Genomic DNA, 17749 nt, shown 5'->3' on the forward strand with positions numbered 1-17749 from the left:
CGTCCCCTTTCCTTGGCTGCCTCAGGTTGCATGCTGAATGTTTGTGGTGTTCGAGGTGCAGGTTTGAAGTTTTATTTGTGTTGTCTATGTTATATCTTTCATTTGCTTTTGGTTTGGTGCAATTCAAAGTTGATTTGGGGAAGTTGTGCGGATTTTAGTGTGTTCGTAGCTTGCTGGTCTGCGTATTTTCAGTGTGTTACTGTTAATTTCAGGATTTGAAGTTCGCTATGTGAAGAGCTTTCTTGGTGTGTCTTGATCTTTTGGTGTTGGGAGTTGTTTTTTGGGGTGTGTAAGTTCGTTGGTGTGGAAAGAAGGAACTTGGTTATTATTTGTAGTTGTTGGTTCTCCATTCTTACTTCTATGATTCATGTTGTAAAGCTGGTAGTAGTACTAACAACAGTTCCTATTGTTCTTTCCTGTCCTACTACATAAGTGGAAGAGGCTGGCCATGCCGCCTATCTTGGAATAGTGATTTCTCTTAGTTTGTAATCCATATTATGCATTGTAAGCTGGTTAGTAGTACTAACAGCCATCTGATTGGATTATTGCTTTAAGATCCACTACATAAGTGGAAGAGGCTGGCTTTGCCGCCCATTTTGGATACTATAATACTATCCTCCCGTTGCATAAGCGATAGAGTTGATTTGAATTTCATTTCTAGTCCTCCCGTTGAACAAGCGGTTGAGTGATTGCATTCTTCAGTTCTTTGGCTTGTCCTTGGTTGGTTTACTGCCAAGTGATTACATTGTTTTAATATCCCGTTGTATAAGCGAAAGGGGTTGGCTTGCCGCCCGAAGATTGTAACCATTTTCAGTTATTGGCATCTAACGATCCCCTCGACATTGTATGCTCTCACCCTCCCAGATTGGACTCCCGGTGATCAAAAAGTGGAGGGTTACTTTCAGCAACATTTGATTTTCATTTCCTAACATTAACAAGTGTTGTGTTGAATGTAACTTTGTGATAAAATCAGAAAAAATTAAGGGGGATATTACAATCTTAGCCATTGATCTTGAATCAATCTGAGCCATTCGTTGTAATGAGAAGTCTATCTAAGGCTAAGTGCTCTCATTTGTAAAGGTTCAAAGTTAGCAGTACAAGAGTAGAAGATACTTAGTAGTTACATCATTAGAAGTTAGAGTAGAGTAGAGTAGGAGAAGAAGAAATTGTTGCTAAGGCTTGTAAATGAATATATTCTTTTCATTGAAGACATGGTGAAATGTGTTGTTCAACAAGTTGCATGGTTTCCAGTTCTCATTTGCTTTCATATTGATTAGATGAATGAAAGGAATTGAAAATGATTAATGGTGAAATTTGTTTATCTATACCACTAGCTTCTTGTTGATTGTAAGTTTGCCATGTGTGGTCAACTAGAATTGAAATTGAACTTAACTTCAATTATTGCTCGTCCATTGGTATGCATTGCCTTGATGGTATTGATGTTGATGGTAGTAATTTGAACATCTATAAATTTACCTTAGAAAATTGCACTAGCTTTGTGGCATTGTTCATTGATAGCGAAGCAGAGCTTAGTTAAGTTTTACCCAATCATTCATTGTCCCTCACATTCCTAGGAGATGATTAGTCTTCCTAAATCCTTTCCCTTTTGTCCTTTTTTCAAATTCAAGTTAGTTTAGGAGAGAAAGCATCACAAGATTGCAATATCAGATGATCAAGATCTAATATCATTCAAACATCCAAGTATTCAACATAAGTCCCCTTGTGATTCCAGCAATATCACATCAACCATTGAGGTTATCCACGAGTCAAGACGTAACATTTCAGAACCTTAATCAAGATGGAAACCCTAATCAAGGTTTGTTACAAGTCCCCTTTAGGCCAATGAGAAAATTACATTTAGATTCAATATTGAATGTGAACCAATGAAATATGAGGGCAGGTAGCTCAACGTTTGTGTTTCCATAAAATGAGTCAAGTACATTGCATCTGGACATGCTGACGTGGAGCCCTTGATTGGTTGAGTGATGACTAGGATGACACCTCAATTTGCACTTGTAGATTTGATTCATCATCATGAATGAGTATTGAGTAATATCTCTTGATACTCAACATTATTCAATTTGGTCAATGTGGCGATGATGATTGATCTTCCATTATCCATGGTCTTCTTGATAAATGATACACCCAGTTGGGGTTAACTCCTCAATGTACTAACTTTTATTCTTGGATTCTCTTCTTTCAAACAAAACCGTGTTAAAACCTTGATGAACTTTCACCTTCGAAGAATGAAGAAAAAAAAATGAGAGGAGAAGCTGCCACACTCAGAAAATCAGTGGGTTTTGCCTTCCAGCCAATCAGAAATTCTCAAAATCTGAGTATAATTTGATGAACAAAATGTAAAAAACTAAGGCTTATACTTAAAACTTCTTCAAAAACACCTTCAATCTGCAAAAAGCACTTCAAAATAAGCTTCAACCTGCAAAAGAAATCACAAACTTGCTCTCAATATGCTCAGGACTTCGAACTTCCTCGCACCTCAACTCTCCACTCATGGCAGACTTTGTTAAACTTGGGAACCTTTCACATGGCATTTCTAAATCCCTTGGGCGGATTTCACTAACTTTTGACACCATGGCAAGGGCGGACTTCATCAATCTTGGGCACCACTTACCATCTCCTTCAAGATGGACTTTATCAACCTTAGGCACCATCTTCATGGGCGGGGTTCAGCTCATTCAAGGCAAGGCGGACTTCAACATTTGCTTGCACTTCTAGCTCATGGTAGGGCGGACTTCTCCAATATCATGACCCACCTCACCTTTCCCAAGGCAGACTTTGCTAACTTTGTGCACTAACACCAAGGCAGACTTGGTGGATCTCAGGAACCACAACCTTGACTAAGGGCGGACTTTCTTGATTGTCAGGAACCACATGATCAAAGCTCGAAATCTCCATAACTTGTGCATTTTTTACCGGATCGCCTTGAAATTTGAAAACTGTGCTTCAATCATTCACTGAATTCCTCGCTCGAGATTCCTAAAATTTAGGAGATTAGCTTTTTGGGTCAGAACTTGGATTTTAGGAGGAATTTGTTGATCATTTTAGTGTATCTCAGTGTGAACAGTGCAAACCCTAGATCCACTTTCTAAAAATTAAAAAAGCAAGGTTCCCTAAAAAATAGGAAAAACTTTCTAAAATAGACATTTCAGGGATCGTGCTCAAAATGCCAAAAAACGAAACTTCCTAAAAAATAGGAAAAAGCAAACTTTCCAAAAATAGAAAGTTGTCTAAATTAGCTCAAATCAATTGTGATCTTCGTCCTTTGGGCATTCTAGACACAATGACAATGTCTAGACTTTGTTCTAACCATGGCTTGCACACACTAACTCATAATGTTCAAAACTCAAGTCGCTCAAAACTGACAACTTGGCTATAACGACGCGGGAAGGTCACAAGGCTCTAACAAAAACCCTAGAAAGCAAGAAAAAGGGAGGGTCCCCATTTGCAATTGGGTGATGTGTGAAAACGTCACAACAGGTCCGAAGTCATCCTAGGAGATCTGTAATACCATCTTTTGTAAACACTATCTTGCAAAGTACCCAAACAAGTGACCTCTTGAAGACCTCCTAAATGAAAAGCAATCAAATACTGCACCAACTCTATCAACTCCTCAAGAAACTGCTCTCCGAAAGAACTAAACTGAAACAACGTAGGAACAAACTCAAGGAAGTCAACATTGACTCTCCCATTTCCAACAATTGGCTCACTATAAATCAAAGTGATCTTAGGGTTCCAAGTCAATCTTAGAAAGGAACCACCATGCTAACCTTGTGCCACTTTGATTACGACATGAAACATCTCTTGCTTAGGCAACCCAATAAGATCCATCACTACAATCCCTATAATTAACATGATCCTATGCAACTTCAAGAAATATCTCCTCAACTCAAAACCACAATCATCAATATATCTCCTCATGAAGTCCCAAAGAAGAAACTAATCTATCATTGTCAAGGGAATGGTAATGAAGATGTTAGCATATCCAGCTCTAAAATCGGCTAACCAGGTAGTGTCTCGATGATCACCAAAACTTAATCTCCAAGTCTCAATGGAAGAAACTAGTGTATGCTAAAAAACCCAACTCGTTGCGATCAACCAATCATCATCTAGAAGCATGCATGCTAACATCATGAAGTGGCTATAGTGGCCTATATCGCAAGTGGAAGTGGAAAATAATTGAAATGTACCCAGAAAATCTCCCACAATTGATTGCACTGAAATCTGCAAAGCTCAAAATCAATCTACCCATAGACAGAAGCCACCATAAACAATGTAGAAAGGCAAGGGCAGTGGTAACGAATCTGAAATCTCACTGAAAATATAGGAGATTTGAGTATGAAAGTAGCTGAAGAATCATCTCCCATGATGAAAACACCTCTACTAACCAGCCACGTCCATAAAGCACTCAACTGTTGATCAAAAGAAGCCATCCAACTCATCTCCTAGTCAAAGACTGAAGTCATGCATAGGCTGATTGGAAAGTGGACAGCAGTGCTAACACTCATCATAACAACTCCAAGGGCCTCTAAAAGATGAACCATAACAAACAGAAGTTTGCTGTCCCAATTTAACTGAGGGTATACTATCAAAGCTTACAACACAAACCTTCATAAGATGAACTCCTTGAGTTTAGAAGGTCTAAAATAAACAATAACTACTGTTATTCATGACTAAAATCAGCAAAGTACAATCTGACTTTAGTGATCTACACAAATGACAACAGCAGTAATAGTGAATTCCTCAAGTATAAGCATGAATGAAAAACATAGGGCTGCACCAAATCATCTCAGAAGTGCTTGAAAAACATCTCAAAACAATCACCAACTGAATATTCTCACTACCTTTACAAAGAATAGTGTGCCAACTCCCCTAAATGAGAACAAACGATGATGTAAAGTGACTGACCTGCAACCAATCAGCAACCTCAAAATTGAAAATCTGATCCATTCTTTACCAAGGAACACACCCAAGAGTGTCCATTTTTTCATTGATTCAATCCCTACTTAAAATCTCTTTCCATTCCATTTGAAAATGATCATATGGAATCACAAGATGGCTGGTAAGGAAAAGAACAACACTATCAATTCTGCAATTTTGATCCTTATCCCTCCAAAGATCACTCCTACCATTCCTAATAAATTCCATCAATTCTTGTTGAAGATCCCAAGCATGGATACCAACCAAGAATGGTTTCCAACATACCTAGAAAGGCAAAATCATAACTCCAAATGCCATCTAAAACATCATACTCAACATGAAAGTTCATGACCCTTTTGGTGATCTCATGTAACTCAGCCATGAAAGTATCAACAACTAAGGTGCAAGGAGCAATTGTTGTTTTCAAAAATAACCCCAAAGAAAGACTACAATAGAATAAAACATCACTCAATCCCAGAGATAGATTACCTAACCTGTAGATGTCGTGTTTAGGTTCTTTCTCCACAGCTACATAAGTGTCAACCTTGTAACCACCTTTCCTTGCTATTGTTCTGAAAACTCCAGCAAACTTAAAAGCAATGTTTGGAAACTTTTCAAAATCAGAAATGAAAAAGTCCCAATGAACCCATGAAGTAACTGCATCTCCAACTACATATGATGGGCATACAATACTACTCATCAACTCAAACAGGGCATGAAATGTCCCACTTGCTGGCCACTTGAAAGGTATTTAGTGTTGATCATCAAAAGTTGATTTTAAGTTGATTTGTTTCTACCATGCTCTTTATTAACAAAGATAGTAGTGAACTCATCACAAGGAAAATCATGGAACTCTGTAGTTTTTGAAACATCACCGAAAAAATCTGAAATTGAACACGAGGCTACTGTAATGTCCTTTCATTTATGCACCAATTCATCTAAATGTTCTGTTATGAACCTCTCTCTTTTCCTAATTCTCATTAGTTCTTGCACTAGAAGAGACATTTAGTTTACTTTTGCTTTCTTTTTAAAGATAGATCTTAACCACTTAGGATGCTCACATACTTATGAAATTGCTTTAAACTTTCGCCATAATTTTGCCAACTCTCACAATAATTTTGATAACTTTGCTTCAATTCAATTAGCCCTTCTAGTAGTTGCTAGTGAAAAGTCTTCATCTTTCTCATTGTACCCTTCAAGATGGCAAGATACATAGCTCTGATACACTGTAATATGCTGCCATGTTTTCCCTTGAATTTTTTTTGTTTTTGGTTTGAGTTTTGCGATTGTTTTGAATGATATAGAAAGTGCAGAAAATATAAATGTTTGCAGCAATTAAACAACTCGAGAAAATAGCAATATATAGAAACCCACAAGGCCGAAATATTCCAGATTTCATTTTTTATTTGAGATTACAATATTCTTCAAAATATGAACAACCCAGTTCATTAAATAGCACTACAAATAAATTTCAAAAATACCAAAAAAATGTAGCTATGAAATAGACTGAACCGGTAATGAAATCAGCTAACTAGCACTTGTAGTTTGGACGACAACCTTCAAGAGCTTCTCCAAAGGTCATGAAATAGATAGAAATGGTGGTGCAGACCTTAATAGCCTTCAAACTTCAATGGAAACCTCTTCAAACCCAATGCACCACCTTCCTCTATGCTCACGCCACTCCCTAGGCTGTATGACCAGCAACTAAAAGAAATAAACCTGCAAATAATTCTTTCAATTTGCTCCTTCAAGACTGTAAATACAACTAAAGTCTTTTGTGATGAAGCCCGATTGTGATCTCTATGTGAAATCACTAAATAATCCTACAAAATTGGATCTTTCGCCAATGTAGAAGATGTTCCTTGCAAGGGTTTTCGTCCTCACAAAACCTGAGCTGAACCAAATCCAACTCAAGAAACCACACAAGGTTTTCTCAAACAGATATATTACACATAATAAACTCAACATACCCTATGACCTCTCAATTCCCTTTGATCTAAGCCTTTTAGGAAACTTTCCATAAACTACCCTTTAAAATGAATTTATTAATTTATTAAGCCTTTTAACTCCAAAAAGGTGATTTAATTTACTTTTAAAACATTTCCAATATTTATAGTCACTTTAAAGTGTCCCATCATTTAAAACTTTCCATTCTATTTCCAACGAGTTGTGGCACTGAGGTGCTTAATAAGTAAATTTGATTCAAATGGCAACCTTAGTGAAAATAATTAAATTATGGCTCTATAATGCACCCCATAGTTTTAAAACTCAGGGACTCGCCACGGACTCGCGAGTCCATGTGAGCCACGAGTCGACTCGCCAAGGACTCGCGAGGCGAGTCCATCTGAAAGACTCGCGAGTCTTTTGCAAGGACTCGCGCGAGTCTTTTGCACGGACTCGCAAGTCTTTCAAATGGACTCGCACAACCCAGAAAAAAAGTCATGCAAGCTTTAAAATTGAGTTTTTTTTAAATTTTTTTGCCTTCATTTGGCATAACTGAGGGAATGAAAAATAAAAGAAAAAATAACAGGGAGCGTGCAAGGGGCGCTGCCCCCAAACCCCCGTTGGAAAATATAGGGGGAAACTACGCCGATGGAAGTAGGGAAAATTTAACCTCCGAGTCTGATTAGGCTCCATATAACAGCATAATTAGCTTTGAAGAAATCTTGGTATTATACATTTTAGAGTTGAAAGTTTGAAAACTATGAGTATGTGACATGTGTAATGTTTCAATTATGGCTCTTATGTTCTCTAAATGCATTAATTTCTTTATGTTTTTTTGGAAAACTATGGATTTTTTTTTTGCCGAGTCTTTCACGAGTCCAAATTTTTGGTTTGGCGAGTCCGAGTTTTTAAACTTCGATGCACCCTATTAAGCAACAATGGTCGAAATGCATTGAAATTGAAATCTGACTGTGTAGGAGCGATTTCAATGATAAATGATGATAAATGGACCTGACTAGGTGACTTACTAAAAATAGACACTCTCTCCAAGAGTCTTGGAGCCCAAACCAGAAGTTGGAAATAACATCTAAATGCATCATATGACTCCTCTAAACCATATGAGCTCACCAATAACATTAAATTACCCCTCTCAACAAGCTGACACAAACCCGGAAAGTCGTCAACAATCAATCCCACCAGCCCATTCATGCAATGGTTTACTACCTCAACCTCAACCACAATTTTTTCTTCTCTATTGACTTCACAAACATTAACGAGGAAGTTAATGAGACCTTCTCAACATGCATTGAAAGGATGAAATCTAAAGTTGAAGTGAAAGACATTACCATTTAGAAGTTGTATGATTACAAACAGGCTGGAGGGAGGCTCTTTTCCTAACTACTAGCTTTTTGAGGGAGATCCACCCAAACAACAAGGAACACAAAATTTGAATCTTTACGTATATTTTATAGTTATTTGCTTACAAGTAACAAATATGGCTTACTTAAAAACTTTTAAATATCTTATTTGCAAGTTCTTGGTGGGAATATATGGTTGAAATGCCTCAAATCTTCAAAAGCTAAACGTCTGCATTTTGTCTCAACCTAAACCTCTGCATTTTGTCTCAACCTTGTAGACCATTCACACGAAGAACTGCAATAAGTTGTCTCAATGACTTAGTTTTTTGTGTAATACAACCTTTGTCTTTGCACGAGAAAGATGGAAACAATTGCTCAAGAGCTTATTGACTTGGATGAGATTGATCCATACAAAAACTGAAACCATACAAGATGAGGACACCCCCTTGTTTACATAAGACAAGATAGTTGATTTTGGGAGGCAATCTATGGAGAATGTAGCTAAAATAGAAGCAAGAGACATTGGATTGGATGTCATCATTGTAGGTAATGTTGAAAATAAGGCAAGAGAAGTCATTTCCATCTAATTCTAGGGTGGAGACACAACCTTCTAGTACAAAAGTGGAGGTGCAACTAACTACAAAGAGTAGATCCTCACCCCACCCCAAGTTTTCAATATAATGGTGAAGAAGAAATTGTAAATTGTTGTATTATGATAATGATTTTCAATGCAACCAACATTAGTTCATAATGTATATTATGATTATCAGTTGGTCAGTATAGTCACATATGATAAGATGTTGTACTTGATTGTACTCAGTACTAATAGAAAACACTTCCCCAATGTTTTCATTAAAAAAATTTAAGTAATTTAAGCATCTATTAATTTATGTTGTTAAATGTTAGATTATACTTTATACACAAGCATTTACTGCTTATGCTAATGATGCAATAACACCTCATTAGTTATATCTAAAATAGTAACTTACAATTAAGTTTGAACCACCTAGTAAATTCTCTATTTAATAAGAAATACGTACCACATTCATTGAAGTGTGTGCAATCCAACTCTCTCAAACTCCCTGCATTCATTCTTCCAACAAGTCATACATATCTTCTCAGAGATAATTATACATAGCTCTCATATCAGTAAAGAAGCCAATTCACTTATTCACATCTTGCTCTTTTGTGCATGTTTTTTATCTTCATTCATTCATGATACATTGTCACCAAATGCTTCCACCTGTAACACCTCTAAGAACCAACAATTCAACGTGTTTGCTTACTTTTCATTAATTACAGTCCTCTTACCCTAGTACTACTTCAAAACTTTGTTACTTTCTAAACCCATTGACCTATTATGGTGATTTGTGAACATTAATCCTTCCCTCTTGTTCTTTCTTTCGCATCTCAAACTCTTAACTATGACATGCAATCATTAACTTGACACAAATCTGATTACTCCATATTCATGTTGTTTGTCCTTGTCATCAAAAAATCTTTACTTTTATATATTATTCTTTCAATCTTAGGCTTCCAAGAAATTATATTCTTTTAACAGGAACAATAAACAAAGATTTAATATACTCCATCATTTGCTAGTAACCTATATCATAAATTTGTGGTAGCAATTACACTGTGGTGGAATGTCCAAGTTAAATATGCATGCACCTGTAACTGTAACAAGTTTAGATGCCATTGAGACAGGTGTAGTTTAGATTTTTCTAAATGTGTTTTTACTAAATCAACTTCTAGCATATATCAAAACTACAGAGATGATATTAGGTGATACTAAAATCACTACAATAACAAAATATAATAAGCCTAACCAGCCAATTTAGAATTTAACAATGCTAACCTTCACATCAGGAGACCAATGATCTAAGGCTGTTAATGCACAGGGAATAATGAGCGCACATGATGGTCCAAGATATGGATGTTTAACCTGTAAGGATCAAAAAAAGAACATTGCTTCTTTATATTCAGAACAAGGGGGGCCCTTCCACATAAGAAAAAAATAAATTTGTCTGTTGCTCATTACAATCTTTATCCAGAAGCAATCTCAATGCCCACATAGAAGCTTACAAATATAACACAGAGAAAGAAAGAAAATATAACATTGTTCGCAAAGCATAATGCTTAATACATTTATGAAAAGTTTTCTATTCAAATAAAATAAAAACAGAATCATATCCTATGAAAGCAACCAAAGAAATCAATCTAACCTCGCAAGTGTCCATGGTTGGTCATTAGATACCATCAAAATCACACATAACATAAAAAGAGAATGGTATGGGATTACGAACCATCTAATCATTGATAAAAAATTGACCTTGGAGAACCTAGTTTTCTAGCCCTCAAAAAGTGCAAGGGTTTGAAACAAAGACAGAAATAACTAAGTGGTAAATCCATACAATTATATATACTCTGATTTGTTTGTAGATTAAATGATGAATTGATTTCTCTCTTTTTCATCTGCAGTTCACACTAGATTTTTATTTATAGTTTGCGTTATTTTGGCCGTTGAATTGATCATATGACATGCAAAGTTCTTTGGTACTAGATAATAGTATCATAACTTTGCAAGTCACCTGATCATTTCAACAGCCTAAGTAACACAAACTATAAATAAAAGTATCGTCCCCACAGCAGATGAAAACGAAAAAAACCAATCCATCATTAAATGAGAAAATCTACTAGATTTGCCAGCATCTCAATCACTCTGGGATCACTTGAGTCAATCATCACTCAGTTATGAACCTACTATTGGAAAAAAAAATTGGAGATCTCATGTCTATAACACCAGAAGCTAAACAATCATCTAGAATATGAACTGAACGGTCATTTCATATTGCTAAATGTATGCATTTTGATTGAGTGGAAGCACTTACCGAATATTTTTCTGGTTGTCTCATTCCTGTGCATTTCATTTGTCATTTTTCTGCATTACAATCCCAGGCTCGACATTGGTATTAAAGCAGTTATTTTCCATTTTATGTTATTCATTAACAACCCTCTAAATCTCTATTCATTATACATCATTATTGTTCATTTTTAAAAGCCACACATTGCCAAACAACTGGGTCAAATAAAAAAAGTGGATTCCTGTAGCGATAAGGTGGACGAGATGGGCCAGAGGCACTCCACAACTTGCTGTAAGTGTAGATGATAGAGCAGTTTCTTCAACATCTTGTAATGAAAAATTAATAACTTCAATTTCAGTTGTGTATTATAGTTCACAGCATAGCAAAAGAGTAGAGGACAAACAGTTTGCTGATTTCATTTATCGATTTAAAAATAGAGCTTCTATTATTGGTTTGCTTTTTGTAGCTTTAAATTTTTTGTAGAAGGAAAGAATCATACCGGGTCAAGCTGAATGGTGATTGAGAATTTTCAACATCCATTTTCTGTCGAATTCTGCTTCTTGTTCATCATTGTTTTTTACATAATCCAACAATTCATTTGCTTGCCAATACTCACCAAATATAAATTCTGATTTTTCTATGAGTCCTCTAAATATCAGCATAGAAGGGATACCCTTTTTGAGTAAAGAAAATCTTTCAAAGAACATTTTCATTATTGCAATATACAGTAGAATTGCCATTGAGGGTTTGGGCAAATTGAAGGTGGCTGAACCCATGTCTCGATCCATGACCTGCAAAAGAATGAAAAGTTGTTACTTTAACACACTACTCATGCCCCTTCCATTTCATGTCTTTCATAGCCACTACATCACACAACTTTCAGATAAATCAAAGCATGGCCACTTTGTTCTACAGTTGTCGACCCTATTTCTCTTGGTTTCAAGTTTCAATCTTGTCTTGCATAATTTCTTTGTTGCTACCACCTCAGTTCTCCCTGTACATTTGTTACGCCTTCAACCTCTACCACCATCCTGGACTCTTCCAACAATGTTGTTGTGGATCTTCACATGTTGAACAGTTCATTTCTGCTCTAAAACTCCCCTTCTGCTCAAAGTAGTTATATTCTATGAACTTTGGGTTTTACTTTTAGGTTTTGAAATAGTATTTTAAGTTTGACGGTCAAAATATAGTTCAATGCTTTTTAGTTTTGAGGCATTACTTCAATATAGCAATGTGATGTTTTAAAAATAGTCGAATAGGTGAAAAATTTACTTAGTGGAGGTTAATTTACCAATTTTGGTATATTTTAGAAGGGTAGATATCTCAAGCAATATTTAAAATTTTGAAGTCAAAAACTCAAAATAAACTTAACAAACTCAAAATAGTCACAATAATCAGTATTCAAGGTACCTCTGGTTCACATATACAAGTCAAGTTGTCGAGATTGAACATTGTACCCATTGCCCAATAAATCTACAACAATGGCATTTGTGGCTTTGTCCCTGTAAATCGCCAAGGAGAAATAACGACATTGTCATTTTCATTTGCATTTCGCTTTGTTACCTATCCATCACTATCATAAGACATAAATCTAGATTGAAAGAAGTTTCAATATAATTCTAAGCAAATGTTATTGATAGGGTGATTCCATTTCAGATGCTACCTAAGTGCCACATACCTCTGCTCTCGTGTTTTAATGTCACTTTCACGTACTAACAATATATCAGAAGGGTGGGTTTCTTCCATGTAACAATGTGTATATCAATCTAGAAAGCATGTAGAAAAGAAAAACTTCAAAAGTAATACAAAACCAATCCATCTCCACTTGATATCCAAAGTCATTGGGTATTATGAATTGTATTGCCTTTGAGCAATATCAATGGAACCCAACTAATACATGTGTAATCTATGTAACCATGTCCACTTTATACACCAATGCTGCTGATTTATAGCTAGGTCGGATTCCTAGCTTGGGCCGACCTAGCTCTCTAAATTGGCCTTTTAGCCTTAGCAATTTGTCATCGTGTTGACTGGGCCCTATTTGGGCGATTTATGTTAAATACATATGTATAACATGTAAACATTATATGGCTTGGCACCAAAATTATGTAACTTGTAAATAGTGTTGGTTTTTAATTAGGGTGAAGAACGGATTCCAATTGCCTAAGGCAACATTGGAATCCACCCTTTAGGGATGGGCCCTTTTCCTCGCACACCACTCTCTAGGGCTGGGCCCTTTTCCCACACGCCATCCTCAAATAGGGTTGGGCCCCTTCTCACACACCACCCTCAAATAGGGCCAGCCTCCTAAAAGGACACGCTACATCCTTGGCGCCAAATACCTCATTCAAAGGCCGACCTAATTAAGTATGAGATGGGTATAAATAAAGATGCAAAGTGAAACATTAGATACTTGCAAAATACATATCATTTGTGAAATTCAGTATGCCATCAGCTAATGCGAAATACATCAGAAAGGTGCGAATTTATCTCCAGTCAATTGCGAACTTTGTAGCTCCTCCTTCATTATGCGCGATCTCCATTCAAGTAGAGGTGTTGGCCCTGCATATAATCTCAGAACTGTAGCAGACCTATGAATAATGAAAGAACAGATTTGATTGTTGATTCACCCACTAAGGGGAAGTGCAGACTCAAACAACAGACTACAGACCTATTGGAGACAACCTAAGAAGCAGCATGTGTGCTGACCTATTTGCTAAGTGAACTCCTTCATCAAAGCCCTAAGAGATAAGTTGTAATCAGAAAATTATGCTTAATTCATAATCAGATCCGAGGATCTTTCTAGCTGGGTTTTTCCTCCTAGGAGGTTTTCCCAGGGTACTTGTGTATTGTGAGTTCATTTTGTTTATTTCTCTACTTATGCTTAATTCTGGAAAATCCTAACAGCATTCAACATTAATCTAAAATTTAGATAGATTTCTATTTTCTGAACATTGTATTAATCTGAAAGTCTAAAAACTAACATGGCATCAGAGCTATAGGCTAGATCAACTTTCCGATTTCAATATTTAGTACTCCTTTATTTCCAGATTGTTGTCTCATTCACAGGTCAGGTCAACGGGGCTGAAAGTTGAAGATAGGTTTGATGGAAATCTCAACTTTGTTGCATGGAAGGTTCGCATCATGGTTGCCCTTGAGGAAGAAGATCTTCTTCACTTCATAGAAGAGAAAGAGCTAACTGAAGCTACAAATGCAGCTGAGCTAAAGCAATTCAAAAGGAATGTCGTCAAGGCCAGAAAGCCACTTATTGATTCAATTAAAGACCACCTAGTCACCTCCATTGCCTCATTCACTACTACAAGAGAAATATTCAATCATCTACAAGGTACTTATGAAATTAACAATCTCAGTAGGGCAATTACTTTAAGGCAGCAATTACTTAATGTCAAGATGTCAAAAGAAGATTCTGTTATGTCTTATTTTATGAGAATTTCAAAACTAAAGAATCAACTAGGTACAATTGGACATAACATGGAAGACAAGGATCTTGTTATGATTGCCCTAAATGGTCTACCACACTCATGGCAGTCCTTTATTCAAACCATAAGTGGAAGAACTGAGTTACTTACTCTTGATCGCCTTAAGAATGATTGCATTCAAGAAGAGTCGCGTCTTATCACAAGGGGGCAACTCAAAAGTCCTCAAGTAGATGATCAACACGTGCTCGCAGCACAATGCAAGAAAGGTGGTAATTGGAAGAAGTATTATCCCAATCCCAAGAGGAATAGAGATTTCAGACCACCTAGTTCTCAACATTCTTGGAAGAAGCCAAGAGATATCTCTCGTGTTCGATGTTTCAAATGTGACAAATTTGGTCACTGTGCTAAAGAATGTCAGAATGATCCCACGCAAAGAGAAGCCAACCTAAATGAAGTCTCAGAACAAAATGATGACTTCTTATTCATCTCTGCCCTATCAAGCAACATACCCACAGACAGTGACACATTGTTGATTGACAATGGTGCTTCCAAACACATCACAGGCTACCGTGATCACCTTTGAGACTTAGTAGAAAAGGATACCAATCTACATGTGGTAATTGGTGACGATGCTCGATATTCGGTAAGAGGTTTTGGCACTACTTCCTTAAATTTAGACTCTAGTATTTCACTTCACCTTAGTGATATCTTATTTGTTCCCGGAATTAAAAAAAACCTAATTTCCATTTCTGCTCTAGAAGATAAAGGTTATCAAATTGCATTTTATGAGGGTAAAGTACTTGCTTGGCCTAAGAAATCTAGTTTTAAATATGCTCATGTAATTGGAAATAGATATGATAGTTTATATAAGCTTTCTACTAACCCTATTCAAGCCTTCATTAATGAGGCTCCCGAATCTTGTGAGCTATGGCATAGAAGACTTGGACACTTACACTATCAAGCACTTCCCTCCCTTGGAAAGTTGGTCAAAGGCATGCCTAAACTCAGTCAAATTCATGACGATACATGCAAAGGTTGTGCTATAGGTAAAAATGTTAAAAGCCCTTTTCATAAAAGTGAAAATAGAGCTAAAGATAAACTAGAACTTGTTCACTCTGATTTATGTGGTCCTATGTCTATAGCATCTCCTAGTGGATTTCTTTATTATGTAATCTTCATAGATGATTTCTCTAGGAAAACTTGGATCTACTTCTTGAAATCTAAAAAATCTGATGAAGTCTTAAGTAGATTTGAAGAGTTTAAGGCATTGGCTGAAAACACCTCTGGTAAAAGAATTAAATGTTTAAGATCTGACAATGGAGGTGGGTATACCTCTGGTAGCTTTCATGATTTTTGTGTTGAGACAGGAATTAAGAGGGAGTTATGTGTTCCATACAATCCTCAGCAATATGGAGTTGCTGAAAGGAAGAATAGAACAATTGGTGGGGCTGCAAAGGCTATGATTCTGCAAAGGCTATGATTCATGATCAGGATTTGCAAACCTTTCTATGGGCTGAGGCTTCCAGAACAGCAGTATATATTCAGAATAGATGTCCTCACCGTGTTCTAAAGAATATGACTCCTAAAGAAGCCTTCACAAGATCCAAACCTTACATCAGTCACTTAAGAATTTTTGGAAGTCCTGTATATGTTCATGTGCCCAAGGAAAAGCGAACCAAGTTGGAGCCCTCTGAGAAGAAAGGCATGCTAGTTGGATACAGTGAATCCTCCAAGGCCTTCAGGATCTATATTCCAGGTCAAAGGTATGTTGAGGTAAGTAAGGATGTTACTTTTGAAGAAGATATTGCCTTTAAGAAATCAAAAGGTTCTTTTGTTATTGATGAAGTTAATGACAATCAAGATATGAATGTTGATACTAACCCTAAGATTCAGAGGGAGCCTGTGGAACCTCCACCTCAAGAAGAACATAATGATCCACCAGAGCCTATGAATCCCACTAATATACCTAGTGACATTGTTGTTACCAAAAAGAGGCCACTTTGGGTAAGAAACACCATTCAAGAAGCCGAAAGATTTGCTGCTCCCAGTGGCACTTTCCGAGAGACCAAGAGACCTCAAGTATTCTCCAACTACGTTGCATTGATGTGCAATCTCATTGAGTCTGAGCCATGCAATGTTGAAGAAGCCTTGAACCATCATTCCTGGAAGCTAGCTATGGATGAAGAGTATCAATCAATCATCAAGAATGATGTTTGGGACATTGTGCCTAGACCCAAAGGTAAATCTGTTGTTTCCTCTAAATGGTTATTTAAAATTTAACATAATGCTGATGGTAGTATTGAAAAATATAAAGCTAGATTTGTAGCTCGTGGTTTTTCTCAAAAGGAAGGCATAGACTATGAAAAAACATTTGCTCCTGTTGCTAGATATACCTCTATTAGAACTATAATAGCTATTGTTGCAGCTAGAGGTTGGAAGCTACATCAAATGGATGTTAAGATTGCCTTCCTTAATGGTGTCATTGAAGAAGAAATCTATATTGAACAGCCTGAGGGTTATGAGATTCAGGATAGAGAAACTCATGTGTGCAGATTGAAGAAAGCTCTATATGGCCTCAAACAGGCTCCTCGTGCTTGGTATGAAAGAATTGATAAGTACTTGTTAAGTCTAAGGTTTTGTAAAAATGATGTTGACTCTAACATTTACTTTAAGATATCTAATGATTAAATGCTAATTCTAGTTCTATATGTGGATGATTTATTTCTTACTGGTAAAGATGAACTTATCATTAAATGTAAGAAAGAATTAGCTTCAGAATTTGAAATGAAGGACTTAGGTCTAATGCATTATTTTCTAGGCCTAGACGTATGGCAAAGATCTAACGAAATTTTTCTAAGTCAAGGAAAGTATACTATTGATATTTTGAAAAGATTTAGAATGATGGATTGTAAACCTATGTCTACCCCTATGGAATCTAACTTAAAGAAGTTGAGTGTTTCTATAGCTAACTCTGATTCTGGAGATCCATCCATTGGAGTACAGGCAGTTGATTGGATCATTGATGTATCTAGATAACACTAGACCAGACATATGCTATGCAGTGAATGCCCTCAGCCAGTTCATGAGCATGCCCAAACATGTTCATCTTGTTGCAGCCAAGCACATCCTAAGATACTTGCGAGGCACAGTTGGTTATGGGCTGAAGTATCCACTTGACACTTCAATAACATTGGAAGGTTATTCA

General features: G+C 36.5%; 1 protein-coding gene across 3 annotated transcripts in view; it reads right to left on the minus strand.

The window, feature by feature from the left end:
- LOC131067396 (uncharacterized protein At2g39910) overlaps nucleotides 1-17749 on the minus strand; it is a 114053-nt gene that overhangs the window by 74366 nt on the left and 21938 nt on the right. For all 3 annotated transcript variants that reach the window (XR_009111804.2, XM_058002380.2, XM_058002381.2), the window contains exon 4: nucleotides 10099-10185. Coding sequence is in view for 2 of the 3 variants with exons in the window: in XM_058002380.2 (XP_057858363.1) it covers nucleotides 10099-10185 (87 nt within the window). In the remaining variant the exon portion in view is untranslated. The remainder of the gene's footprint in view (nucleotides 1-10098; nucleotides 10186-17749) is intronic.

This window comes from Cryptomeria japonica, chromosome 5 (genome assembly GCF_030272615.1).
Source record: "Cryptomeria japonica chromosome 5, Sugi_1.0, whole genome shotgun sequence".
Taxonomy (NCBI): Eukaryota; Viridiplantae; Streptophyta; class Pinopsida; order Cupressales; family Cupressaceae; genus Cryptomeria; species Cryptomeria japonica.